At 39.0% G+C, this 27,961-nt stretch overlaps 1 protein-coding gene across 1 annotated transcript in view; it reads left to right on the top strand.

Annotated features, from left to right (window-relative positions):
* DUSP16 (dual specificity phosphatase 16) overlaps nucleotides 1-27,961 on the top strand; it is an 86,354-nt gene that overhangs the window by 29,543 nt on the left and 28,850 nt on the right. Inside the window, exons 3-4 of the mRNA XM_045554308.1 lie at nucleotides 13,454-14,046; nucleotides 14,960-15,098. Coding sequence (XP_045410264.1) covers nucleotides 13,819-14,046; nucleotides 14,960-15,098 — 367 coding nt within the window. The 5' untranslated portion in view covers nucleotides 13,454-13,818. The remainder of the gene's footprint in view (nucleotides 1-13,453; nucleotides 14,047-14,959; nucleotides 15,099-27,961) is intronic.

The raw sequence follows: 27,961 nt of genomic DNA on the forward strand, positions 1-27,961 counted from the left end.
CTGTTTGCATTCTGCTTTACTTTATTTCAGCATTTTATTATGCCTAATTCTTCCAGTTTATAAACAGCAACCTGACTGGTAAAACTTGAACCTGTATGTAGTGCTCATCTTGCTTTATACTAGCTCATCTGAAGCAGGGACATCTTAGAGTTTTGAGATATGTTCATATGTTGTTATGGTGGAATAATTCAATAATGTAGTCTAGATAGCCATTTTCATGGGCACTTTGAGTGAGAAGTCAATTATTTAATAGCGGTATATTCTGTGCCAGGCACCCTACCTTGGATTTAGACCTATCACCAGTCTCTTGGCTCTTTCCTGTCCTGTCAGATTTAATAGTCACCATTCTAGGCTGAGCCCATCCTTAGACAACTAAACCTATAATATGGGCTATAGCCAGTCAGTCTCCTTACTTGCATTGTCTCCTCATTTCAGTCCATTCTAAATAGAATTACCAGAGTGAAATTCTTGTAGTACTGTTCTCATGTTATTGTCATAAAGCTTACAGGGGCTTAGATGGCCTTAGACTCTCAGAATACTTTACCAGCGAGCCCCTTCTACACGGCCAGCTTGTTTTGTGGTTTGTTGATATAATCTGTGCTCTAGACAGGAAAATCTTCACACAACTTGCTTGTCCCTCTGCCTTTGCTCATGCGTTCTCTTTGTCTGGAATTCTCTTCCCCCCTTCTCTCTGGCAGCTCATGTCCCTGTTTTCCCTTAAAACTCTTTTTGAAATTTACATTTTCCAGGAAGCCTTCCTCTTAGACTTGCTGTTCATCCCACTAGCACGTTATCTTTTTATATTTGTTCAAAATGTCATTTTTCAACTACTTACTCAACTTGTTAATATCAAGAACTTGCCATCTATTCTGTTTTCCACTGTATTGGTGTAGAGACCTAAATTAATTTAACTCAAACCAATACACAGACGTTGGTATTTTTTAGAGTGGGAAATTGAGCCTTTGGTAGGAAGGTGTTTGCTGCTTTTGTGGCATGCCTGACTGACATCACGCCCAGAATTTATAGAGGGCCAATATAGTACTATGCAAAGATGACAGAATAACCTCTTTCAAAAGGAAAAAGAAAAGCAAAAGAATAACAAAGAGAAACACCATCCTCTTACACCTTCATTATAGAGCAGGAGTTTTGTGGAAACTCCTTTTTTTTTTTTTTATTCCTTGGTTCTTATTCTGTAAGATATAATCCAATACTATTTATTTTGCTATTCAGATTGTGTGGGGAAATCCTTTTAAAAAATAGAGTTACTGGGAGCTGAGATAGGGGGCTTATTTAAAGTTTTCTGCTCTGACTTTTCTTATTTCTCTTTCGAGTTCTTTCTGGATCAGGTTTGTGTTCAACTGGGAAGAGAACTAACGGCTCACCCGAGATGGGGGGAAGGACAGGACAGAGCAGCTCAACACTGGTGTCAGTCCTGACTTGCCAGTCAGACTCTCGATGAAGCCCACTTTGTCCACAACTGTAGGGACAGAGGTTCCTTTCTGCTTGAAGAATCTGAGTACTAGATTACAAAATAATTCAGATCTTATTTTCTAAATAATCTAGTGTAAAAATTCTGAGAATTCGTATCTTCCTCTGAGGTTTAGATAGAGGTCTGACTTCTAGTATCTAGATCATCAGGTTATTTAAGGGGTAATGTAAATGTAAGGTACTGAATTAATAATCTTTATTAATAGTATAATCAACCATGTATAAAATACCAAATTGGAAAAATTTTACCTCTCTCCAAAATGAAACTTTTTTTAGAGTAATAAATAAAAGATTTTAAAGGTTGTTAAATGATAAAACATCTGAATCATTGGTGACTGTCTCAAACCACTCTAACAGTTATGGTTACTTGTTTTAATAGCAGTATGTCAAGGGCCTTGGCAGTCCCCCCCCAAAAAAAAAACCCAGAAAATGAATTAATGGTGAGGGCTTAATGTTAGGCAGGAAGAGGCTCAAGCAGAGAAATTAAGATGAATATGAAGAGGAGAGGGAGAAACAGCAGAGCCTCTGAGGACAAAAAAAGGGTACAGGAACTGCCATTAGATAATGTGAGGGCACCAAATTATAGGGAAAAGATAGAAGTTGAAAAGGACAAGTGAAAAAAGTAACCAGGGATGAGGACAGAGAACGTCCCGGCTCCCGTCAGGGAGTGCTCTGCCAGCCTCTGGTCTTCTTGCTGTCCTGGGGTGCTGTGATTCTTCTGCCCAGGCCTTGGCCGGTCACTCTGGAGTGCTTTGCCCTGTGGTGCAGCTTCCTGAGATCATGAACTCCCTGGGCCCCAGAAGGGGAAGCGTGAGGACAGATGCAGTGGTTTAAATTAGCACAGCCAGGGAGTGAATGAACAGTGATGCTGTTGCTGCATTTTCCTGTCACCTGGCCTCCCTTTCTTTTTTCCTTACCTGGTAGAATAAGGAGTCCCAGAGGAGGCTCCCATATACCATGGGGATGGCAGAGAATTGGAGTGGAAATAGTTGTTTCAGAGCAAGTCTCGGAAATCCCCTATCACAGAAGGAATGATCTGGAACAGTTGTCATGTTGGTTGTGAAACTATTGCCCCTGAGTGAGTTACCCATTTTGCGTGTTGTCGGTTATAAACCCTAATACCTTAACAAGCCTGCTTAATGATCACATCAGCTTTGGTACTCTATTCTGGTTAGGGGACTTTACTAAGCACTAAGACACACTTACAGAGATAGCTTTATATTCTGAATGAACTAATCCTTAGATGTTAGTGGTTACCCAGTTCCTCATTTTACAGTTAAGAAACACACAGGCTTGGTTGGAGATATCAAGTGATATTGTATATGCCATTTTAGCATTTTAATAGGAGTTGAAATTAGAAACAAAGTCTCCCGAGTCCTAGTTTACAGTTTTTCAAAAACAATACACCATAAATTCTCACTTGTTTCTAAATTCCTAGGATTAATTTTGGCCTCAAGGAGCAAAGAAACTGAGCAGGCCTAGGTTGTAGGTGATTGGCACAAAGACTTGAGAGAAAGAAGCCCGTGGTGGAGTCTCTGTGATTGTAGAGTTTTGTAGCTCCTGCTTTTACTGTTAGTGGAGCTGAGCAAGGGGCCTGCAGCTACCCCTGGGCCTGGCTGGTGTCCCATTTTTGAGGCCCCAGAGTTATTTTTAGCCCCAGGGCCTTGGAAGCAGGTGTGGTCGGGGCTTGAAGGCCACGCCTGGAATGTGTTCAAGCCTTGTTGTGCATGTCTACTTAGGACCTGAGAATAGTGACAAAACCGCTGCATATAATCTGTTAGAGGAATTTGCACTTTTTCAGTGAGAGGAATGAAAGTCATACTGTGTTGCATTTGTGCATATTTTAAGCAGGTTTATTTTGGAAACTTTTAAAATTAAAACACATTTTAAGAGTGGTAGGGAATATATTAATTTAAAAATTCAGTTATAAACCCTTTGTATATAGAAGAAATCTTTTGTATTAAATGAATCATATCCCAGCTGACTTATTTTAAAATTCCAGGTTTATAGTCACAAGTATATGATTTAAAATTTAATTTTTCTAATTTTTTCCCCCCTCTCAAACATTATTGCAATTTAAAAGAATTCTTTATAAGTGCTTTTGTGAAGCAGCAACACAGCTTTTACCTTGAGGGTAAACATCAGTTTCCATATATTGTATTTGTTCATCTTTTTACCCTGCACACCCAAACTTTTCTTAACAAGCCTGATAAGAAGGAGTATAGGAGGACCTGGTACTGGGACCTGGTCTGAGTGTATGTCATGCCCTTTACTAATATTTTTCATAGTTTGCAAGGTTATGGAAAAGGTAATACCTTTAATTACCTAAGTAAAACTATTTTGTATTTTATATATATCCATCCTATGTGTTTGTATGTATGTGGGTCTTTGAGGGTCTACTTTGCATAACTTTTCTGTGACTTGATTTTATTCAATATATCACGACCACCCTTGCTTGTCAAGCAGAATTCTTTTACACCATCATTTTTAAATGTTGCATGATACTGTGTTGCAGGATTTGTTGTAATTTATGTTTCTTAGTCCCCTTCTTATATAAGTTGGCCTTTTCTAGTATTTTTCATGTGTGTTTTAACCGAAAGGTGAAGCAGTTTCTTGTAACTCATTTTGAAATTATCCTTGTGAGCCATTTTGAAATTATCTTCAGGAGAATATAGCTGGGCATTCTACTTTTATTTTCGTATTAAGAATTAAAATAGATAAAATTAAGGAATATTGCTACTGTGAATTTGGGCTGAAGTACAGGTGGGTGGAAGGATTGATGCTGGTGATCTCCAATTGCATTCCATTGGAGCCTTCTGGTTCTCTTTGGAAAAATTAAATTATAACCTCTCTTCCATTAAATGGTGTTCCAAATTGTCCAGATGTTTACCCTGGTCTTAAGACCTTGAGTAATTTAGCTCTGTGTCAGGAAAGTACAACAGCTCTTTCATGTAGTGGAATTTTGTTCTGGGGGTGGGATGGGCTGAGGATGGTGTGTATCGATAAAGGTGAAAAACTTAAGTTAGCTAGTGTTTCCAATCCCTTTAATATGATAATCTGACTTGTAAAGTCCTTGTGTTAAGTATTTGATCCACCTTCTGACAGGGAGAGTACCTTGAAAGCATTTTTATTTTAATGTAAACATCCATTAAACTACTTCCTTGTTGTAGAGATTTTTTTCCAGCGTACATCTTGCTTGACGTGTCTTTGGTATTTTACTGCATTTTGTGCAGTAAAACCAAGATTCTGTTATTAGATACAACACATTTGTTGTGGGCTTGAAGGAATTGTATTAAATTAACATTAATAGTAGTCTTTCTTGTTACAGTATTTCTTTTCATTTCTTTGCCAAGAAATGCACTAATAATGGGGATCATAGCTTCTCTCTTTGTAGTTTTAAGGAAAAAACTGTACTAAACTTTAATTTTTCACACTGAAGTTAAAAGTTCAGTTGTCCACTTTAAAAGCACAGGCAATAAAAGCAAAAATAGACAAGTGGGCCAGGTGCGGTGGCTCATGCCTATAATCCTAGCACTCTGGGAGGCTGAGGTGGGAGGATCGCTTGAAGTCAGGAGTTCAAGACCAGCCTGAGCAAGAGCGAGACCTCCTCTCTACTAAAAATAGAAAAAATTAGCTGGGCATGGTGGTGCTTGCCTATAGTGTCAGCTACTTGGGAGGCTGATGCAGGAGGATCAGTTGAGTCCAGGAGTTTGAGGTTGTTGTAAGCTAGGCTGATGCCATGGCACTCTAACCTGGGTGACAAAGCAAGACTATCTCAAAAAAAGAAAGAAAGAAAGAAAGAAGGACAGACAAGTGGGATTATATCAAATGAAAAGTTGCTGCATAGCAAGGGAAACAGTCCATAGAATGAAGGGACAACCTACAGAATGGGAGAAAATATTTGCAAACTATACATCTGATAAAGGGTTAATATCCAAAATATATAAGGAACTCAGTAGCAAGAAAACAAATAACCTGATTAAAAAATGAGCAAAAGACTTAAATAGACATTTCTCAAAAGAAACTTACAAATGGCCAATAGGTATATGAAAAAATGCTGAGCATCACTAATTATCAGGGAAGTGTAAATCTAAACCACAATGAGATATCACTCCATTCCTGGTAGAATGGCTATTATCAAAAAGATAAAAGATAAGTGTTGGTAAGGATGTAGAGAAAGGGAAGCCCTTATTCACTGTTGGTAAATTAGTACAGCCACTATAGAAAACAGTATGGAGAATACTCAAAAAATTAAAAATGGGACTGTCAGATGATCCAGAAATCCCACTACTGGGTATATTCCAAGGAAATGAAATCAGTATGTCTAAGAAATATTTTTACTCCCATGTTTATTATAGCACTATTCAAATAACAAAAATATGGAACCACCCTAAGTATCCATCTACAGATGAATGGATAAAGAAAATGTAGCACAAATACACAATGGAATACTATTCAGCCTTAAAAAAGAAGGAAATCCTGTCATTTGCAACAACATGGATGGAATTGGAGGACATTAAGTGAAATAAGCCAGGCACAGAAAGACAAATAACACGTGATCCTATATGTGGAATCTAAAACAGTTGATCTCATAGAAGTAGAGAGTAGAATGGTGGTTACCAGGGGATGAGGTGGTAGGGAGGAGGGGAAGGGTGAGGAGTTGTTGGTCACAAGACACATAATTACAATTAAACAGGAGGAATAAGTTCAAGAGATTTATTGTACAGCAGAGTGACTACAGTTGAAGATAGATTCTTGAAAAATGCAAAGAGAGTGGATAGGTGTTCGCATCACAAAAATGACAACAAGTAATGCACTTGTTAATTAGCTGGATTTAACCATCCCACAATGTATATGTACTTCAAAACACCATGTTGTATGTGATAAATACATATAATTTTATCTGTCAATTTTAAAAGTTCACTTTCCTGGAAATGCATCATTTCCAATAGATATAACCATAGTTCTGAAGAAAGACTGAACACCTGCCACATCTTTTATTGGCATTTGCCCAATTCAACATTCTTGGCCAGTATCTTCATGCCTGGTCTTCCAGGTATCCACGTAGCTCACCCTCTCACCTCTCTGATGGTCTTTACTTAAATGGTACCGTGAAGATAAGGCGTTCTCTGACGATTCTGTCTAAAATTTGAACCACCCCCATGCCCTTCTTTCTTCTCTGTTTTATTTTTCCTCCATAGCATTATCACCATCTGTCATAGGAAATGTTTTGTTTCTGTTGTTGTCTAGTATGTGTCCCCTATAACTAAATGAGAAACTCCAGGAGGTCAAGAATTTTTGCCTGGTTGACTTATAACAAGGCAATGCATTTATAATTTATAAATTATAATGAATAGTTTTCACTTATTGCTATATTCTTACATCAGTACCTGGCATATATTAGGTGCCCAGTGAGTACTTGTTAGTTGACTGAATGAGTTATGGTAGGTCTGATGAGTTACAGTAGGTCTGACAGATGCTCAAGAAAACCAGGATGCACAAATTAATCCCCAACTGACCTCTGTTTGGCTTGTTCTAAATCTCTTTTCTCCTGTCTGCAGCCTACCTTTATTAAAAATATCCTTTTAAAACATTTTCTCCTTGGCCAGACACAGTGTCCCATGCCTGTAATCCTAGCACTCTGGGAGGCTGAGGTGGGTGGATTGCTTGAGCTCGGGAGTTAAAGACCAGCCAGAGCAAGAGCGAGACCTCATCTCTACTGAAAATAGAAAAAAATTAGCCTGGTGTGGTAGTGCCCACCTGTAGTCCCAGCTACTTGGGAGGCTGAGGCAGGAGAATCGCTTGAGCCCAGGAGTTTGAGGTTGCTGTGAGCTACACTGATGCCACGGCACTCTAGCCTAGGAACAGAGTGAGACTCTGTCTCAAAAAAACAAACAAACAAACAAACACAAAAACAAAAAAACCAACAACATTTTCTCCTTAACTCTCAGATTAAACCCTCCCCTGGCCACATTCCCTCTTGCCCAGTAACTCCATCCAGGGGTCCTTCCATTCCCTCTCCCTCAAGACAATCTCCATACCCAGCCAGACCCTTCTGCTAGTGGGCAGGGTCCTCCATATTCAGGCAGGATGCCAGGAGGAAGCATTGAATGCAGAGTAAGTGAGGGGGGCTGTGGGGCAGAGGGAAAGAGCAATGTGGAGAGGGGAAAGGAGGAGGAGAGCTCAGGTGGGTCAGAGAGGAGAAGCTGGTGCCACAGGTGAGCATTGGCGGGAAGCAGCACTAAGTAGAGAGATGGGGCTCATGAGAACCAAGAATACAGTGCTCCTGGCAGAAACCCGATGAAGGCTTCTCACAGATTTGGCCCCCGCGTGCGCTAGCGTATGTCTAAAAGAAAAAGCATTATAGTTAGTCTTTGAAGGATGGCTCCTATTCCAGCCTTTATCTGTGGGTCCTTGAGATGTATGTAAACAACCTGAACATCTGGTTGGCGTGGTTGCTTTCAGTGGTGCTGTATGTCAGTGAGAAGTAGCTAGGTTTCACGGTGCTAGTAACTGCTGTGTCCATGTCGAGAGTACTGTCTAAACAGTTTTGTTTCGAGCAGTCTATCCTGTTTTGCCATCACTTGTCAGAATATGCGTCCTTACCTTTTGGGTAAGAAATTATGGTCAAGACATTAATAGGCATGTACAAAGCACATTAAGTTCATAGCCTTCTTGGCTTTGGTGAGGGTGGTTTTTATTTTTTTGTTGAATATATTTTCCAAATATCAGACCTCAGAATTTTTATCAGGTTTAACCCATAGCATATGAGATAAAGTTGCTTTAATTTCATAGAATTAAGACAGTCAAAGCCTAAGGCATTCTTGTTTGCTTCCATACCTTATAGACTACTATTTTTCCCTTTTGATTTGTTCAGTTTTTTCTCATATTGAAAGTCTGTTTAAGGTTCTACTGAAAGGCTGTTTGATTTATCTTGTTGCCTGTTTCTTCCGTTTTATTGGTTGGAAAAAATTTAAGTCTGGCTTGTAGTTTAATAAAAGTAAACTTCTCACATTATTATATCCTTTTCATAAACTCTCTGAGAATTTGAACTTGAGCTGTAGCCCAACCAAATAGAGGTAGATCCCTCTGCTTTCTGAACAGGCCTTTTAAGCACCCCATAGCTATAGGATCCTTTTCCTTCTCCTGATAATTTTCCCTTTAAAAAAGGAAATGTTTGAAACAGAAGCCCCACCTCCTGGGGGGTGCACTTTTCAGACCACCATGTGTGTTCAGGGAGCCCATCCCCTACCCTACCTGCTGGAGGCCTTGGTGTAGACCTTGGAGTGGGTGTTTAGGGCAGCAGTGCCGGGTAGCAGCTGAACTGTTGCAGCTGGCAGAATATAACCCATGGGTAGAAGGGGAAAAGTCGTGTGTGAGAAACCTTATCACCTTTTTTCTAAGTGGGACATAGCCAGTGCCAGAGTGACTGACCCAGAGGCCAGGATCATGTTTGGGAAGTTGAAGAGAAAAATGCCTCATCTGAGAAGAAGAGAAAGATGCTTAATAGAATCATTTAAAAATAATTTTTAAAAAATTGTTCTGATTAAGCACTAACTTTGAAGGCTACAAGTACAGAAGAAAATCATAACAAAACATTTTGCTTTTAGCTAGTTAATGGCAAATACTGGTTTTTATAAGGTCAGACTTTATATTGTTCTTTTAATTAAAACAGGCTCCACTTGTTCACCTTATTAAAATAGGCTTAGGACTTAAAGTTCTTAAATTTAACTAATTCAGTAGTATACTTCATTAATATACTATTTGTGCAAAGTTGGATGTAAAGTGAGTATCAGTAAATAAAGTCCATGTAAAGTCATAGATACATTTCCGTAGGTAACTGAATGGAATCTAAAACATAAAATAAATTACATATAGAAAACCAGAAAAATGTTAAAATTGTATATTAAAGGGGGAAGTTCTTATACAACTTGTATTAATATTAAAAGTTATAAAATAAAAAACATAAATCATTTGCTGAAATGTAAAATATACCAGAAATGGTACTTCTTTAGCAGATTTGCCCATTTTGTTCCTGATCTGTATAGTCATTTTGTTATACTAAAATGTTGCCTCAGCCTGTCTTTATACCTAGGTCAATACAGTGTTTCAAAACATTTATTTTTGAACATGGGATACTTTGCAATTATTTAGTACCCCTTGTTAAGGTTACAGCTCTTTGCTAAATATTACTGACTTTAGGGTATCCCTTAAAAGATAATTACCATAATTCCATGAATGTACACTGTCACATTTTAACTTTCTTTTAAGCCAGAGCAGTTACAGAAGATACTCTCTTACTGGGATGTCATAAAACCATTTGCTGACCTTTTGAGTGCACTGTTATGAATTACTCTTCAGTTTTTAGGTGCCCCAGTAAATGGCTGGTCAAGTAGGTATAATTCTAGGGGGAAGAGGGGAGTTATCTTTTAAGCATTTCTGTATATTTTATCTAGCATTTCAGAAGTGCATATGTGCACGACCTATAGATATATAGATTGATTCCCTTTCTAATTAAATGTTGAAGAAAACCATATTGAACTATTTTAAGTGGAATAAAAAGCAAGATGCAGAACAGTGTATCTACCATGTAACCATTTGAGAACAAAGAAGGAGAAGGAAAAGAATATATATTTGTGTTTTATTCTGTATTCATTAAAAAAAATCTTTGGAAGAAATCAGAAGACACTACCAATAGTCGTTACCAGTTAGAGGGCACGGTGGGGACCTGGGCAGATGGAGGACAAGGTAGAAGGAGGATTTTCAATATATTCATTTTTTAATTTAAATTTATTTGCTAGCGTTTCAATATCATGGCATTTTTTAATGCCTTTATTGAGGTATAAGTGACACATAATAAACTGTGCATGTTCATGGTATATATACATTATTAGGCTTTTTTTTGAACCGTATGAATATATTATCTATTAAAAATTGAAAGAAATTAATTAAGACTTTAAAAATTGGCTAATAGATAAATAGCAAGGCTGGTCTGCCCTGGATTTTGTTATATGCACTTGGTTCAATCTAAGAATTTTTATTCCTTTTGACTTCTTATAGAAATTTTGGATAAGGTTAGCTTGGTAGTGTTGCAAACAGTAAAATACTCTCGTCATCTTTTAAGTCCTACCTGGTGCAAAAGATTTTGAAAACAAAATAATGAATATAGAGAAATTTTTAAAATTAGAGTTGTAGCCAAGGATGGGGATTTAACCAAAATTCTGTAGCTGTAAATAAACGGGAGAAGTTAAGGCCATTGTTACCTCACCCTCCATGACCCCTTGTCAGGGTTCTGCCTCTCACATAATCGATTTAGGACTACAGAAAATTAGGCCTTGGGCATAAAGGTGTAACAGAAGGGGTTCATCTGGCCACAGTACAGCGCCGAAAGGCTTAACTTAATCCTCACGTTACTTTCACCCCATTGCTTCAATTATGTCCTCATATGAGAGTCACTTTGACCAGACCTTTTCTTGGTCAGGGAAAGTGTCTTTATATGTGTCACTACTGACTCTGGTTCTCGGGGCAAGAGTGACCATTTTCTGCTCTGTAGAACTGTTTGCTGTAGCCTGTCTTTGGGCTTATGAGATTTGGCTGAAGGGAAGCAAAGATGAGAACTTTTCTAATTCAACTTTTGCTTGTTCGCTGTCTTCTCCCTCCTTTTGTCTCTTGATCTGCTAACCCAGATAACTGCTTTGTCCCATCCGGATTTAATCGTTTAGAGGAGCCAATCAGACTCGGAGACTCAGTGCCATTGTTGGAATCAATCGCTCTTATTCTCAGATTTCTACCTTCTGTGCCACCCGGGCACCCTCGTGGACAAGTCACGTCATTCTTTCCCAGTCCATCTCCATTATGAGAACAGGCACTCAGGGAAAACAGGGTAACCCAGTAGTAGAAGCTCTGGTTTGGGAGTCAGACAATCTGAGTGCAGGACCTCACGTTGCTGTAAACTGTGTCACTGAGCAGTCAGGACTCGATTCAGTGCCAGAGTTTTGATAGGTGCTTTGCAGAAGTTTATTAGTTGATTGACTAGGAGGAATTCTCTGGTCTAGTTTCTTTAATTGAAAATAGAGATGGCTTTTGTAGTTCATTGCCATAAAGCTTTACTAAAAATAAATACATTAATGTAATGAAGCTTGTTTCTTGGAAAATGAGACCTGGACATATGATGTATTAAGTGGAGCTATTTGTAAAATGTGGGATGATTGCGATGGTATCTCAGGTGCCTTCTAACTCCGTGTGTGTCAGGCTCTGTGAGAAAGGGCACAGCTTGGTTGCAGCTGTACTATGGGAGGATGGAATTACATCTGTTTATCTGCTGAGTGATGTCTTTTAGATTCCAGATGCAAGCCAGCTTTGTTCACCATTGGTATCTTTAGAGCGTGCTTCCCCCTTTCTCTGTACGATTCGTAGTGGGTTATTTACCTGTGGACTTAAATAAGCTAGATAATTTTGTCCTTAACAAACTTTGCGAGGAGACAAGGCCACTATTATATCTACACTTTGTAGCTGAGGAAACTGTGGTTTAGAGAGGTTATATGGTTTGTCCAAAGTTGTGTAACAAGTAAATGGCTTTTCTCCATACCCTAATTTCTCTTAACTTCAGCATGCTTCAGCTTCCAATTTGTAAGTATAAAATTAGGAAATATGACCCGAAGATGTTTGAAGGCTCTATCATCCTCATCTGAAATGAGTTAATCAGATATTGATTTAGAATCTAAAATCATTTTTGGAATAAGGAGGATTTTACTTATTCTAATAGTGTAAAATGAGTATGTGCAAAGCACTGTGGAAGTAAGAAATACAGTACAGAACCTTTGCCATCAAATAGTTTATCCTCTAGAAGCTGAATGCTGACAGTAGATATCTAGGTTGATGTAGGCCAGGATTTCATATAAGCAGAGATGGACTAGGGGAGGTAGGAATCTGAGAATATCGAAGGTCAAAGTGAGGTCCAAGCAATGAGCACAAAACTCCAACTAGTGTTAATTAGGAAATGGTTGATGATAGGAGTTTGACAAGAATAGGGAAGTATTGAGTCCAGCTTTAAGGGCTCTGTATGTCTGGGTTGCTGACTTAGAGGCCCAGGTAAAAGAGTGAGATTTTTTAAGTCTGAGAGTCAGTGCTTCTCTGCAGAATGCAGCATGAGAGAGTGAAGGGTAAGGCTAGGTAGGAGGGCTCCAGGAAAAGGGTGGGGGAGGTGGTCACGGGAAGGAGACAGCCCAGGGTCACCACTGTGAGACTGCATGGGGGAGCTGGGTGCATGACAGCCCCCAGCGGTTAGCTTAGCAGTTGCTGTGACAAGCATATCAGCCATTTTTGTCCCTCCTCTCTTCCTTAATAGGTAGCTGAAATTTATAGACCCTCCTATTTCCCTGCATCTTCTTTCCTCCGTGAGGGCAATTTAAAGGGGCTGCTGTTTGCGCCTTGGTACTTGTGGGTGCTTGTGTGTATGCACGTGTGCGCACCCCTCCCACACACACTCATCACACAGGCATTCCCAAGCCATCAGAAAAATTTTTTTGGTTCTGATAATATGGCAAATATGGGATTGCTAACTTGGTCCTAGGCTGCTGTTCTTTTTGCTGTTTTCAAGAAATAAGCAAATAAAATGGAGGAAAACCATTTGGAATAGTAATACTTCAGCTTTTTATAGCCCCTTTAATTTCATATTACAAGTCATTTAGTTCTGGGCCCCAGGTGATTATAATTCATGAATATGTCTTCTTTTGTTTTCTTTGGGTTTTTACATTCTGAGGTAAAATTGAATTACCACTAGCACATTTTCCTGAAGCTGTACCTAATTGTCCTTTTTGTTTGTTTGTTCAAATGAAGCAGTGCATCAAGTATGGAATTAGATTAATGGAGTAAATATTATGAATCATACACTCTCTCTCATCCGATACTCTTTCTTCTTTTTTTGACCTCATGTTTTGTTTTCTGTGTTCCTCTCTCCGCGTAGGCTTTCAGTCCAGTGTAAAGCTGTTGGCGCGAGGGAGCAAAGGTAAAGAATGATGTAATGCACTGGCTGCCCCAAAGCATCTTTTGTTGTGGAATGGTTATTCCAGTCATCTCTTTATGAATCAAATGTGAGGGGCTGCTTTGTGGACAGAGTCCTTTGCAAGAGCACATCAACGGGAAAGAGAAAGAGACATTCACTTGAAGGGCTCTTGCTGAAAATGGGTTTAACTCTCCTTTTGCCAGTCACCACCAGCCTGACCTCATACATTTTTAGTACAATGGAGTGGCTGAGCCTTTGAGCACACCACCATTACATCATCGTGGCAAATTAAAGGAGGTGGTGGAAAAAGAGGACTGATTGTTGTCATGGCCCATGAGATGATTGGAACTCAAATTGTTACTGAGAGGTTGGTGGCTCTGCTGGAAAGTGGAACGGAAAAAGTGCTGCTAATTGATAGCCGGCCATTTGTGGAATACAATACATCCCACATTTTGGAAGCCATTAATATCAACTGCTCCAAGCTTATGAAGCGAAGGTTGCAACAGGACAAAGTGTTAATTACAGAGCTCATCCAGCATTCAGCGAAACATAAGGTAAATGCTTTCTTTTTTGCCTTTTTACAATAAAGGGACACACTGAATGGGGAATAATTTTAATTGAAACCTTATTTTTAAGTGGAGAAAGTAATTTGAGGAAGTTTTGGTTGCTTTTTAAATTATGGTACCTTGTGGTACCTTAAAATAATTTACTAACCATGTTGTCACATTTAAGAATATTTCTAAACTATACAGACATGTTAAGTCACTTTAATTTGGACAGGTGCTATGTTTTCCTATTCATGGCTTACTAAAATTATTTTATCAATCCAAACATTATTTAATGTTATCTATAAATTCACTGAAAGGAAAGTCATTCTCCAAGTGCTCTGGAGAAAAAGTAGGAATTATTAGTGGTACTTTTTATGTGTGGCAACATCTATATGTAACAGTGGTCAAGACCTAAGGATATTATCTTCAAGGAAAGTTACCCGTGGAATCCCAAAGTACCTCCTGTGTGGTAGGGAAGGCTATTTCTTTTCTTCAGGAGTAAAAATGAGTTCACATTTTAATTTTGATAAACAACTGATTTCTTTTTTATTATATAGAAAACATTTTTTTAATGTTTCTTTAGGTTGTAATTGTTATGTTTGCTTTGCATATTACTTGGTTTATGAACTTTATCATTTTATAGTGCCAAGGATTTAAAACCAGGAGTTCTGAGCACATCCACACAGAAATCATCAGTTTTGCCTTTTAAAAGCTGATTTTTACAAGCATTTAAACCATTTGTATGCTAAGTTTATCCAGTAAGTTCACTGCATCTCATTTTCGTTCAAATTATTGATTGAAAACAGGAAGCATTTATTTGCTTCAGCACCAGTAAATGTGAGAGATCCTACTCAACTAGTAGTTGATGAGATCATTTTCCTCACCTTCTTTCCTAATAAGCGGCACATTTGCATTTCAGGTTGACATTGATTGCAGTCAGAAGGTTGTAGTTTACGATCAAAGCTCCCAAGATGTTGCCTCTCTATCTTCAGACTGTTTTCTCACTGTACTTCTGGGTAAACTGGAGAAGAGCTTCAACTCTGTTCACCTGCTTGTAGGTAAGGCTTGTGATAGAATTAAAAGGACTTGGAATCTCACTGAGCTGTATGAGTCAGCAGTATTTTACAGTGAGCTCAAAGTGCAATAGATCATCCCAACTTTGATGTATAAAATGATTTGTTTATAGCTCTTGATTGATGTAAGGGTTCTACTTAACTTGAATACTGTCATTCTTCCACCTTGGTCAGTGTATTTTTGACTTGGTTCAAGTGCCTCTTCACTTGGTGTTTGTTAGCTAGAAGTGCCACATAGATCTGTCTGCCCATATGGATAACTCAAAGCCAGCCGCTTCTGTCCAGGGACTTTTCCATTCACCTATGATACAGAAACACCAAATGATCTACACCTCAGCTCCTGCTCTTAGTTCCCACCCCTGTGGCAAGAACCAGACCAGTGTTACAGTGTCAAACTCTTGTAGTTAAAGTGGACTCCAGAGATACAGTCACCTTTTGGGCATTATGAACAAGGACATAGGGAGAGAATGTGTACAGAATGATTCTTCTGATAATTAGGTGGGCTATTTTAAAACGTAACTACTTGTTTATTTCTATTTGTTTTGTTTTTACAATTGAAAAAAAGTCTCAACTTATAAATGCTAAGCAACCAGATGATTTTATAAAGTAGATGGGAAGGACCAAATATTTTACATCTGCCCTGACGGAGTGCTGTGTGCGAGTTCCATCCCATCGAATTCCAAAGCAGACTGTTCATCCTGTTTTGCAAGTGAAAATCCTTTCTCTTGCTGTGGCCCAAAGAGCTGGGAATATAGTTTGACAATGCATAGTAACCTTAACATAAAGCCGCTGTGTCAGGTAGATGTAGCCACAGTGATAGGTACAAGTGCTTTTAAAAATTTGATCTCAGAAAAACAAAATATTGATATTCACACCTTTAGTATTTTGTTGTGTGGAGGGTACAGGGAACTTGATGTCATTGGCAATTATTAGAAGTGTAAACATTTCAGTTTTAACAGAATAGGATTAATCAATTGTTGGTGTGTTAGCACTTTTAAACTCTGCAGGTTTAAATAAGATTTCCATGTCTCCAGTTCTCTCTCACAAGCTTTTGCTTCAGTTCTCTAAAAACAAAGGGTAGTTTCCAGTCTCTTTCAGATCATCTGTAGCCGTACCTTTCATTTACGCTGTGATTCTGTCTGATCATTCCATTAATGTCCTTAAGTGAAGCCAGCTTCTCTTAGAATGTAGTTTTCAGAATTCTGTAACTGGGAATTATTAGGTTCTACCTCTGTTGATAGGTACATCCTTTTACTGGGAGTATAATTGTGTTAAATATAACAACCATTATTAGAGTCTCACTAAACTAATTTGGTGAGTTTAAGAACTCATTTCATGCTTCTTGTAGCCACTGTGTGAGGGACCTTGGAATCCTATTAATGGGATCTGGGATTTTCTTAAAGAGGCTGCACACCAAGATGTGCTTCCTGATAGAGTGGTTATCCCACCCTCTTCCTATTTGAAATCCTTTTTCCCTGTGGGGGGCTCTGACTTAACAGCTTGGCCAAGCAGACAGCGCAGCAGAGGGATTAGGTCATTTTGTGTTTCTAGCACAGGTGCTTAAGCTACTTATTTACCCTTTACTCCCTTCACCAGAAAGCATTCCTTTCTTACCTAGGAAGGTTCTTAGCATGTGTAGCTTTGGGAGGGGCATTCTTTGGGCAATAAGGAAGAAAAAGGACTCAGTCTGATCAGCTAGATCAACCCTAGGGACACATGGTAGACAACACTGCATATAGGAAATGTTTTTTAGGCCTATAGGAAAGTGCATCGAAGCAGTGCCAAGAACCTCCCTAAATGTAATGATAGCACCATATCCTCATCCACACCTTCAGAGTCTTGTATTTCTTTTAGCTTAGGAGGTGGCTTCATGGTCTGAATTGCCTTGTTTGGGAGTTTCTGAGCAGCCAGATCGCTTCTAACACCTAAGAGAGGGTTCTGGATGGTCAGAAGTCACTCCAGCATCGAAAAGCCTCTGACCAATTGGGAATTCTTTTTGTTAGTGAATCTGTTCTTCGGGGTAGATAGAAAATTGGGGTAAGTGGAAAAGAATGTTGGGAACTTGTTTTCTTGCCAAGGTCTAGCTGCTCAGAGGATGTGTCAGGGATGTAGGTTAGGAGGACATATTGGGCTGGGCATGGTGCCTCAAGCCTCTACTTAGCACTTTGGGAGGCCGAGGCGGGAGGGTTGCTTGAGGCCAGGAGTTGGAGACCGGCCTAAGCAAGAGTGAGACCCCGTCTCTACAAAAAATAGAAAAATTAGCCCAGTGTTGTGGTGTGTGCCTGTCATCTCAGTTACTCTGGAAGCTGAGGCAGGAGGATCACTTGAGCTGAGGAGTTTGAGATTGCAGTGGGCTATGATGATGCCACTTCACTCTAGCCAGGGCGACAGACAGAATGAGACCCTGTCTCAGAAAAAAAAAGGAAGGCTATATTGGCAAAAGGTTTTTTTTTTTTCTATTTTGCTTGGGGAAATAACTGACCATGGAAAAGCACATTACATTCTTGCAGGGCCTGCTGTAAATTACAAGGTCACTATAGATGATTTTTACTACAAATTGCCCATATGGCTTTTAGCCATTAGAGGTTTTTGTCAACCCCATGTGGATATGGTAATAGAAAGACAAAGTGGTTTCTTGGAGTAATTTCTCCATCAGTTTAGAACTTGCAGCCACCCTGAGAAAGGAAGAACGCATCAGACACGTGAGATGGTTTTTATGGCATTGACATGGCAATGAAGAATTGTGGCCGGAGTTCTACTCTCAGGGCTACTTTACCCGAAGGAGTCTGAAGAAGGGGAGAAAGAGGACTTCCCAAGAAATTGATTGCAGCACCTTAAGGAGCTCTTTCCCTCCATCAAGAGGAGACCTAAACTTAACCTGGCAGATTAGTTACAGGGATGTAAAACATGAAGGATTACTGAAGGAAGCAGGGATTGGATTTGGGGAAGCTGTGCTGGAATTCAGTGGGCAATAAGTGTATTAGGCAGTGATGGGATTTGGAAGTGTAGAGAAAATTTGCGTTTGTTTTGAAATAAATGATTTGTAAAGTGTATTTATTCTGGTAGAGCAAACATGTGGCTGCTGTGGGAAAAGTAATATGAAAATGTTTTTATCTAAGTAGATTTAAACATGATATTAGGATCTAATAAAAATACTGCTGCAGTTAATGCTAATTTTGTGTGGTCCTTAAATACTAAAATTTGGTAAGAGCTAACAACTCTAGAAACCTAATTCTACTCAAAGGAATATACAAGTTTTTGAATCCATGTTGAGAATAGTCAGAATAATTTTTATATTTAAAAAATGTAAATTGAATGTTCTATTTAGTAAGTCCCCTAGTTACCAAGTTAAACCAAACTATAGCATTGTTTCACGCCCCCCCCCCAGTGGATTAAATAGTTTAATTATCGGCAACCTCATCATAGCAAAAAAGAGTGAATTAGGATCTCTTTAGAAAGTTCTCCATCATCATTGATGGGTAGGTAATGTCAGATTCTTCTTTCCCTTTTTTTTTTCAATTTTAAAGTCAGTTACTGAATAAGCTTAGTCTATAGACCCACATATCTTCCCCACCACCCTCTTTAAAACTTAAGGATTCATGTGAATAGAGTGACAGGATGGATTTGACATAAATATTTGTTCCATAAAAATGACTTTATAACCTAGGATGGGGTTTTGTAAGAGAAAAATACTGTAATTTCTATTTGGCTAAAAAAAAAGTTAGGACTTCTAATAATTTGAACAGAATCTAATTCTGTTGAGAATGTTTCAGAAAAGCTTATGTAATTATTTTAAATATAGTAAAAGAATTTGTAGAAAAATATTAACAAAGAATAAACTATATTTTGAACTTGCAATAAAAAGTCACAAATGTAGAGAGGGCCAACTTAATGGGAACAATCTGGTGTAGAAATTACAGAGGGTAGAGCCAGAGAGGTAGTTGCCCTGAGTTACACCACACCACCAGCAGAGCTTATCCTTGCTATTTCCCCAACAGAAGTAAAATTTAAGATTGAGGGGAAGGGGAGAGATGAGGTTTGGGAGAACCCAAACTAACCCATTTTCATGGATTGTTAATACCTTTAACAATTTTACTGCTAAACTTTAGATATTGACAGAAGAAAAGCATCAGAAAAGAGAGCAGGAGGGAAGGAAAGTGAGGCAAAGGTGCTCTCTTTGGACAGGGTCTGTATCCTCAGGAGGTTTCAGGGCCTTCTGGTCCACTCAGTGCCATGCCCACACCCGTTCCCTAGGTGGGCTGACATCTGCATCGAGAAAGCCTGCTTGAGCTAGAAAGAACAATGTACTAGGGCAGTGGTCCCCAGCCTTTTTGGCACCAGGGACTGGTTTCATGGAAGACAGTTTTTCCACAAGACGGCTGGGTGGCGGAGCTGTGGCAATGATGTGTAGCCAGGTTCCTAACGTGCCACAGACTGAGCCGCTGCCAGGGTTTGGGGACCACAGTACTAGGGGTCAAAACCACAGCCCATGTTTTTTGTCTCTGCTGCTTATGGCTGAGTGACTTTGGATAAATCATTTTACCTGAGTTATCTTGGTTTTTTCCAGCTCTTAAAAAAAAAAAAATAACCCATGCCGTTTTGTGAGAATTGTACTAGATAATGCATTGTGAAATCTCTATATCCGTAGTTCAAAAAGACTTCTTTTTAGACTATTCTTTAAAAACAGAAAACAAAAAACTGTGATCATTATGAGTTAGGAAACAAAATAACACTTGCCAGCATTGACTTATTGATCAACATTTTTGATCTTTTTAACCTTTAGAAAATGGGTTCTCTTTAGAAAATAAACTTGTTTCTTGGGTTTTACTCATTGACTATGTGTCACTTTAATCTTCTTGCCCTTGTGTATTTCTTAGAGTGCCAGATTATAAATAAATATAGGAGAAAAAAAGAAAAACTACTGAATGTGGGTTTTTATTTTGTGCTAACATACAGGAAAGAGAATAAATGGGTTAATTTAGTAGAAATAAAGATCAACCTACAGATGAAAAATACTATTCTATTATTTCCTTCTCTTTCCTCACTATTGTAGCTTGAACAAAAGCAAAAGGGATCCACAACAGCTTATTAATTCAGCAGCACTCACTTCTGTCCTGCGATGAGGCAGAGGATAACCCTACGGGGAGGAGGAAGGGGGGAGGAAAACCATAAGTGAATCATAGACTTCAGCCCTTTCATTTACAAATGAGGAAAATAGCAGAGCTATTGAGTGACACTCTCCCAGGCTCTCACTGTGTGTCCAAGACCCACATCCACAAATAATTCCAGAGTCTTCTGGAATTTCATCAGGAGGCTGGATTGGAAATCAAGGGTGCGCCTTTCAGATCAGGCTTATTCTGAAAGGCCCTTTTTGTGGTAGCTCTTTCTCAGTCCTTGTGGATTTCAGAGCCATATTCTTACTTTACACTTAATGGAGCATAGCAGTCTATTAATATCAGAATATACCGTATATAAAATTTTTAAAGCATTAAACTATTTTAGCCAGAGGGGATCATCAAATAAAAGTCTAACTACTCTGTTCTGTGCTGAAGTATAGCTCTGAATAATGACAGAAGATATTGTTTTTCAAGCACTTTATTAGGTTAGTAGTGTTACAGCGTTAGGTATAGTGCTAAGGGCTTTTATAAACATTTAGCCTCTGCACACAGCTAAGGTCTTAGATTATTTGATATGGTTAAAGGCCAGATAGTTATTTGTTTTCCGTTAGATTTGCTAGTGTGGTTAGATCTACAAGTGAACAAAAATGTATTTGAGTCTGTATACATTTTCAATTTAATAGGGATCTAGATTCAGTCAACAGTTCTGTGTAATGAATGCATGATTTTGATTTAGGAATCAGTTACTGTCCTTCCTAATAGACGTATGATAAAACCTCATCTTCCTGGTTACAGGTTTTGCTGTCCCTGCTATTATTATCAATTCTGTTATAAAGTTTGGTATTTCTTCTGCTCCTTTGTCTAGAGAAGGGAAGTCTTCAGTCATTCCATTTCAAATTCTGTAGCATTTGGTAAAAAAGATTGAAATTAATGGATTTCAGTAAAAAGTACACCAGGAATTGGCTACTCTTGTGTCTAAAATCTACAAAGACTTAGAGTCACTGAAAATGGACTAAAAATAGGTGCTGTATACAAACACACACACACACACATAATGGAATATTATTCAGCCTTACAAAAGAAGGAAATCCTATCATTTGTGACAACATAGATGAACCTGGAGGACATTGTGCTAAGTGAAATAGGCCAGGCACAGAAAGATGAATACTGCATGGTATCACTTACATATGGATTTAAAAGAGTCAAATTCATAGAAACAGAGTGGAGCAGTGGTTACCAGGGGCTAGAGGGTGGGGGTAATGGGGAGATGTTAGTTAAAGGGTGCAAACTTTCAGTTACATGATAAATAAATAAGTTCTGGAGACCTAAAATACGGCATGGTGACTGTGGTTACTAGTAATGTATTTTGTACTTAAAATTTGCTAAGAGAGTAGATCTCAAGTATTCTCACCACAAAACAAAAGGGTAGCTAATATGAGGTGTGGTAGTCATTTCACAACATATATGTGTATCAGATCATCATCCTCTCTCTACCCCTTAAATATATACAATTTTTATTTGTCAGTCACTTCAATAAAGCTGGGGGAAAATGGTGCTATTTTGCCCACTGGTTGTCTAAATTGGATCATCTTTTTTCCAATTCTACCTGCCAGTGTGGTAAGTCAGTTTATGTCCCTTCCTAGCTACCAGTGGTTGAGACTTAATGCCTAAGATTGTCTTTTGAAAAAAAACGGACTACGGAGCCAGCTAAAAATAGTTTCGTAGTTCCTCATCCTGATTCTTTGCGCAAGCCAAACAAAATCACCCTAGATGACAACAGTGACATCAATCTTCCCTTGCCCCAGTTGTGCCATCTGTATGGTCTGGACAAACGCCAGGTCCAGCGTATCCTTCAGCCTTTACACTCAGTCAGCCTCTCAGTGTTTGATGCGCACTTCTTTGGTTGCGCCTGGCCTGGGCCCTGTGGTGTGGGGATACCACACAACCAAAAGGCTGGCCCCTGCCCTTGAGACCTAGCAGTTAATTTGGGGAACACACCCAAAGTGGATGAAACAGAGAGAAGCTTATGATCATGTGCTAAACTATGTGGTATAGTGATAAGGGATGATTCAGTGTCATCTGCAAAAGTTGAGGAAGACTTGATTACAGCAATGGAATTTTCATTGAACCTTGAAAGATGAGTAAGATTTGAGTGAGGAGGGTCCTTGGCATTCTGAGGGGGAAAGAAAACATGATTAAAAATACCAGGAATGAACATAGATTTGAGGGGAGGACAATGAAGAGAGTGGAGTGGATTTTTTTGTGAAGGGGAGAAATGGGAATTGAGAGGAAATGAGATCAAATTATGCAAGCCCTTTAAACCAGAACGAAGAATTTGTATTTTGAGGGGTGGGCATTGTGATCTGTTGGAGATTTGGCTGCAACCCCAGTCATCTCTTAATCACCAGTTCTTTCTTCTGGCCTCCTAGGTCTGTCTGGTCTTTTGCTGTCCTCCTGCTGCCAACAAAGTTGGGCAGGCATCATTCCTCCCTCGGATTGCTCTAGGACTTCTTAACTGGTCTTCGTACATCCTCTGTCTTGCCACCTTCCAATCCATTGCTCATACTGCAACCAAAGTTATATTTTTATTTTTTATTTTATTTTGTATTTTTAAAGTAATGCAGACTATATCACTTCCGAGTTTAATATGCATCAGGGCCTTTAAGATAAATTACAAAAACTTTAATTGACTCACAAGACGCTGCAGTGGCTGGCTTTTGCCTACCTTGCTAACTTCATCTAATGCCGCTTTAAGCCCTCAGTTGTTTTGTTTCAGCTCTTGAGGCCTTATCCCAGCTGCTCCAAACCTACAGCATCATGCTTTCTGTATTTTGCAGAGGCTTTCTCCTCTGGCCTGTCCTCTCCTCCTCTCTGCTGCTCACTTAGGTGGCTCCCACTGCATTCAAAGCAGTTATCAAGCCTTCCCTAGTTACCAGGCAAAGTTGGTTTCCATGCACCTTTGGCCACCTACTATATTAGTTAACTATTTATCTAATTATTTGGTTAAAGTTTGTCTCGTAAAACTGTCAACTCCAGAGAGGGCTCTGTCTTGGCCACCGCTGTCCCCATTACCTAGCACCATGTCCAGCTCACAGTAGGTGCTCATTAAACATTTTTTGAACTTACATGTGAAACCTAGTGGTCTCTAGTGTTGTTTGGTTGACTGAATAGGTATCCCTTTGTTCCTCACTCCTCTTTGTGAAATCTCCTGTGAAACTTTATTTGGCCAAAGAGGAGGACTGTGGATAGCGTGGAATACACAGAAGGGTCTGTGGAGAACCTGCTACAGGATAGCGTAGAAAGCTTTCAGCTTCACACAGAAAGGCCTGAGAAATGAGTTGTGTAGTGATTCATGGACAGTTTATGAGTTAGTCAGATTTGGTTCTTGAGTCATTCTCCAGAGACCAAACTTGTATTCCTTTTTCCCCTTGACTCATGTAGTTACCCCAATTGATAATTTCATTTCATTGTGCACTTTGACAGTCATTATAGACACATCCACAGCCACTTCATCCTCATCTGGGGTATAACTGTAGTTACTGTCTAACTGATTTCCTAAGGGAGGTGCCCTGATTACCCTAGCCATGAAGGCCTGAGCCATTTAAGGCATCAGAGAAAATTTTTGTTCCTCATGTTTCATATGAAGTCCTGTGGATATGGCAGGAGCAGAGTGAGGATTCAGTGTTGCTTTTGGATGACCAAAATGGCATGTTCCAATCCTACCTTTTTTCCTTTAGTAGATGAAAAACATGTTCCTTGTGCTGTGCCTCCCCTTCTCACCCTGAGAGTCTTCTGGGGCATTGTGGTCTAGGAATAGGAAGCAGATTTTATGCTCCCACCCATGCCAGCTTAGCTTTTGGCTTTGAATGCAATCAGGAAATCCTTTGAACACCAAAAATATACAAGACTTATGTCCGTCAACAGCTATTCATTGTAACAAGGAAGGATTCAATAAACATTTATTGAATTCTAATTATGTGCCAGGCACTATGCTAAATGCTGAGGCGATTACAAAGGAGTGCAAGACATAATTCTTATCCATAAGCAGTTCACATTGCATTATAACTGGAGAACTCAGGTCACAGCACACATACACAAAAGTAATTCACAGTTACCAGGTCAATGGAAAAACTGCCAAATGATTGGTATAAATTTTATAGAACTTCTAAGTTGGCAAGACCATATTATGCTGTTCAGGGAAGATATATATATTTTTAATGCAACAAAATAGAGTAAGGGAAGATTATATTGTGCAACTGTTGCTTCAGTGGTGAGGGTGTGTAGGTGTTCAGAGGGTTTTGATGTAAAATGCATTTTGTTTGTCATGGTAAAAAAATTTTGGAATATGCTGCTGTAGAAGAGGTGTAACTCGTGGTTTGGAAGGAAATATAAAATGGATTGGAAAGACTGAGTTGTCAAAGGGCTAGAGATGGGAAAGCACAGATGTGCTAGGAAAACAGTAAGAAGTCTAATTTGTCTGGTGCATGTAGGGTGTTGGTAGGAGAAATTAGGATGGTGTTAGATTAGGATTAGATTACGAAGGGTCTTCAGTGTCTGGCCAAGAATTTTTTATTTTATTCTGTGGGTGTTTGGAAGCAGAGAATAACATCAAAACTTTGTCTTAGAATGCTTAATCTGGCAGTAAAGTAGAAATGAGTTGCAAAAAAGGATAAGTGGATCAGAGGGAGCTGTGAACTGAATTTATCTGAGCCTGAGGTGGGAAAGCCCTGGACTACAGTGGAGGAAACAGACAGAAGTCAGGAATGGAGAGGAGGATCAGTCAGTCCACATACCAGCTGAGACTGCTGAGGGCACCAGGGAGTGGTGCTGACCCGGACAGGGATGCAGAAGGAAAGAGGGAGGTTTTAAATTTGAATTTATTTTTACAGTGTCCATAACAGATCTTTCAAGTGGAAATGACCAAAGAGAGTCTTTGAAAATGACATTGAAAATGTTAGATTGGAGTTTGGGACATTAAGCCCAAAAGTACAAACTGGGAAATCTTTGGTTAGGTGAAAATGAGCAAATGCGATGGAAGTAAAGTCATTCTAAATCCTTCCTCCTCAGGAAGTTCCAGGATACTGTTCATTTGGTTGTTGTCTTCATATCTTAAGGTCACTGGGGGACCAGTCAGGGTTGCCTCTATGAATCTGGCTGTCCTCCTTACAGATGTTGTTAATTTTATTCAGCCAAGTGGTGGATTCTGGCTGTGTTCCTTCTGATTGGTTATTCTGGTTGTACTCTTTAGAATAATCTTTATTTCTTTGAGGGTGTTTATTGAGTCCTGTCTGTGTGTTTGTTTTAAAAGGAGTAGTTTCTGGGCGTAGTTACGTATTGCCAGTTTGAAAGATCAGTAAAATAGCTATCACTGTACATCTTCTGAGAACTTTTTCTTAAATAACACTTCTGGATTTTGCCAGTTGAGTTGATTTAGATAACATTATCCTGGCTGGACGTGGTGGCTCACTCCTGTAATCCTAGCACTCTGAGAGGCCGAGGCGGGTGGATCGTTTGAGCTCAGGAGTTCGAGACCAGCCTGAGCAAGAGCGAGACCCTGTCTCTACTAAAAAAATAGAAAGAAATTAGCTGGACAACTAAAAATATATAGAAAAAATTAGTCGGGCATGGTGGCGTATGCCTGTAGTCCCAGCTACTCGGGAGGCTGAGGCAGAAGGATTGCTTAAGCCCAGGAGTTTGAGGTTGCTGTGAGCTAGGCTGACACCATGGCTCTCTAGCCTGGGCAACAGAGTGAGACTCTGTCTCAGAAAAAAAGATAACATTATCCTGAAAAACAATAAGATCACAAGAAATTAAATTACAAGTTGCATTATTTAGTACATAGTGATTTGTATGTTAATAATTTCAAAATTTTTGATTCATTTGTTGTGTATGTAGTAACTGCTAATCCCAGAATTAGATCACATAGATCTTTCCATGCCTCAACTATGTCAGATAATAGAGTTGTTTCATATAGGGTGAGCTTTCTTGAAGGTGTCATTTCTAGGACAAGTTTTATGACATGTAGGCTACTTGTCAGGCTTCCTGAAGGGTCTCCAGAGAAGATCATCTCTGTCCACTTTCCTTTTGGTCTGCGCTCCAGTAGATAGGGGGTGGACGGAATAGGAGCTTAAAATTAATGCTTTGGAACTCTTGGGATTTTTCTCTTCAGTGCTGCTCAATGGAGAGTTGGCTCTATGGAAAGTAGGCAGAATGTTGTTGATATTGTGAAAAACAGGCCATGCTCTCTGCCCTCCCAGAAATGATTTTATTATACCTGTGTGGCTTGGCTTACATAGACCAAAGTATCTACATCGAGAAATTATAGTTGCATATTTTTGTTTGCTTTCTTTGGGGTATAAAATTATGTTGCCTTGTTTTCTTTTTCTTTTCTTCAAGTAGCTTTAATTCTCCATGTATACAGTCTGCTGACCCTGGAAGAATTGTAACCATACTCGAGTCTGTTTTTGAGTGTCTAGAGAGCAAAGTTGCCTGAATCAGTCACTTCAGATTAAGGCCTAAAAGAATTACTCTTAAGAGCAATTCAAATACTTTATTGTGAGATAAACATTTTTAGATTTTCAATTTTTAATATTGGGGTTGTCTCCTTTATGCGATAGTAAAGCAATGGACTTTATTTTCAGGATAGAGAGAGCTGTTCTTTATGGTACAGGTGTACTCTAGCCTTTCATCATATATATTCTAAAATAAGCACATGAAAGGATTGTGTTTATATCACAGAAAGGGAGATTTTGTTTGTTTTACAAAAGGATTAAACTACATGAGAACTACAAAAGGATTTAACTACATAGTTTTAAAAACTATGAAACCATATGAACTATATGCAAATGATTTAAAATATGAAAGTTAAATTTGCATGTGACTTTTTAGAAAAATGTCCTCCATGAAGTCGAGCTTTGTATCAGTACTATTTCTGTGTATAACCGTGGAATCCATTCACAATACGGGGCAGGGGAGTTCTCTTTAATTCTGCCTTCCCACTTTGGGCAGCTCGATCAATTGTATTGATAAAGCTCTAATGACTTGCTACCTATTTGAATGAAAGCATAAATGGAAAAGTCCTCTGTCTCTCCCTGCAGGGAACCACCTTTAAAATAATGGAATTGCCATTTGTCTGTAGTATGACTAAAAGGATAGGGACCTAGTTTTAGAATTTGGGCCATAAAAATATTTTAAGAACTGTCACTAAGCTGTAGTAATGTGCTACTTTTGTTTATTATGTAAAGGTTCTTTAATTTTAAAGAAAATGCCCTGTGATTTATAAATGATTGCATGGATGAGAGGAAAGAGAAGAGAGTGACTAATTGGAATTGTTTAGTAAAGTTTTTCTCTGTATTTTATTTTACTTGGCAGATTTTTCCTCTCCCAAAATGGAATGGTGGTTCACATTGGCTTTTACAGAAAGTAGTATTTATGATTGGAATTGTGAAGGAGGTGCTCGTAAGGGAAAAAGTGTTTTTGTGGCTGAATTAAAGTAAAATGGTATCTGAATTATGAATGCCTTAGAAGCTATACCAAATGTTTTCTCTGTCCAAAGTAATATGTATGTTTTTGTTTATAAACATGCATTCTTTTGGTTGGATCTGTAGAAGACTGACAGAAACAGATCTCAGCATTGTGGTCTGTCTGCCCGTGCATCCATATCTGTGGAGGCCAAGACACGTCTCTGTCTGCCAAGACTGCCCATCCCCACTTCTCAGCAGGCTGGAGGTG

The sequence above is a fragment of the Lemur catta genome, chromosome 6, assembly GCF_020740605.2.
Source record: "Lemur catta isolate mLemCat1 chromosome 6, mLemCat1.pri, whole genome shotgun sequence".
Classification (NCBI taxonomy): Eukaryota; Metazoa; Chordata; class Mammalia; order Primates; family Lemuridae; genus Lemur; species Lemur catta.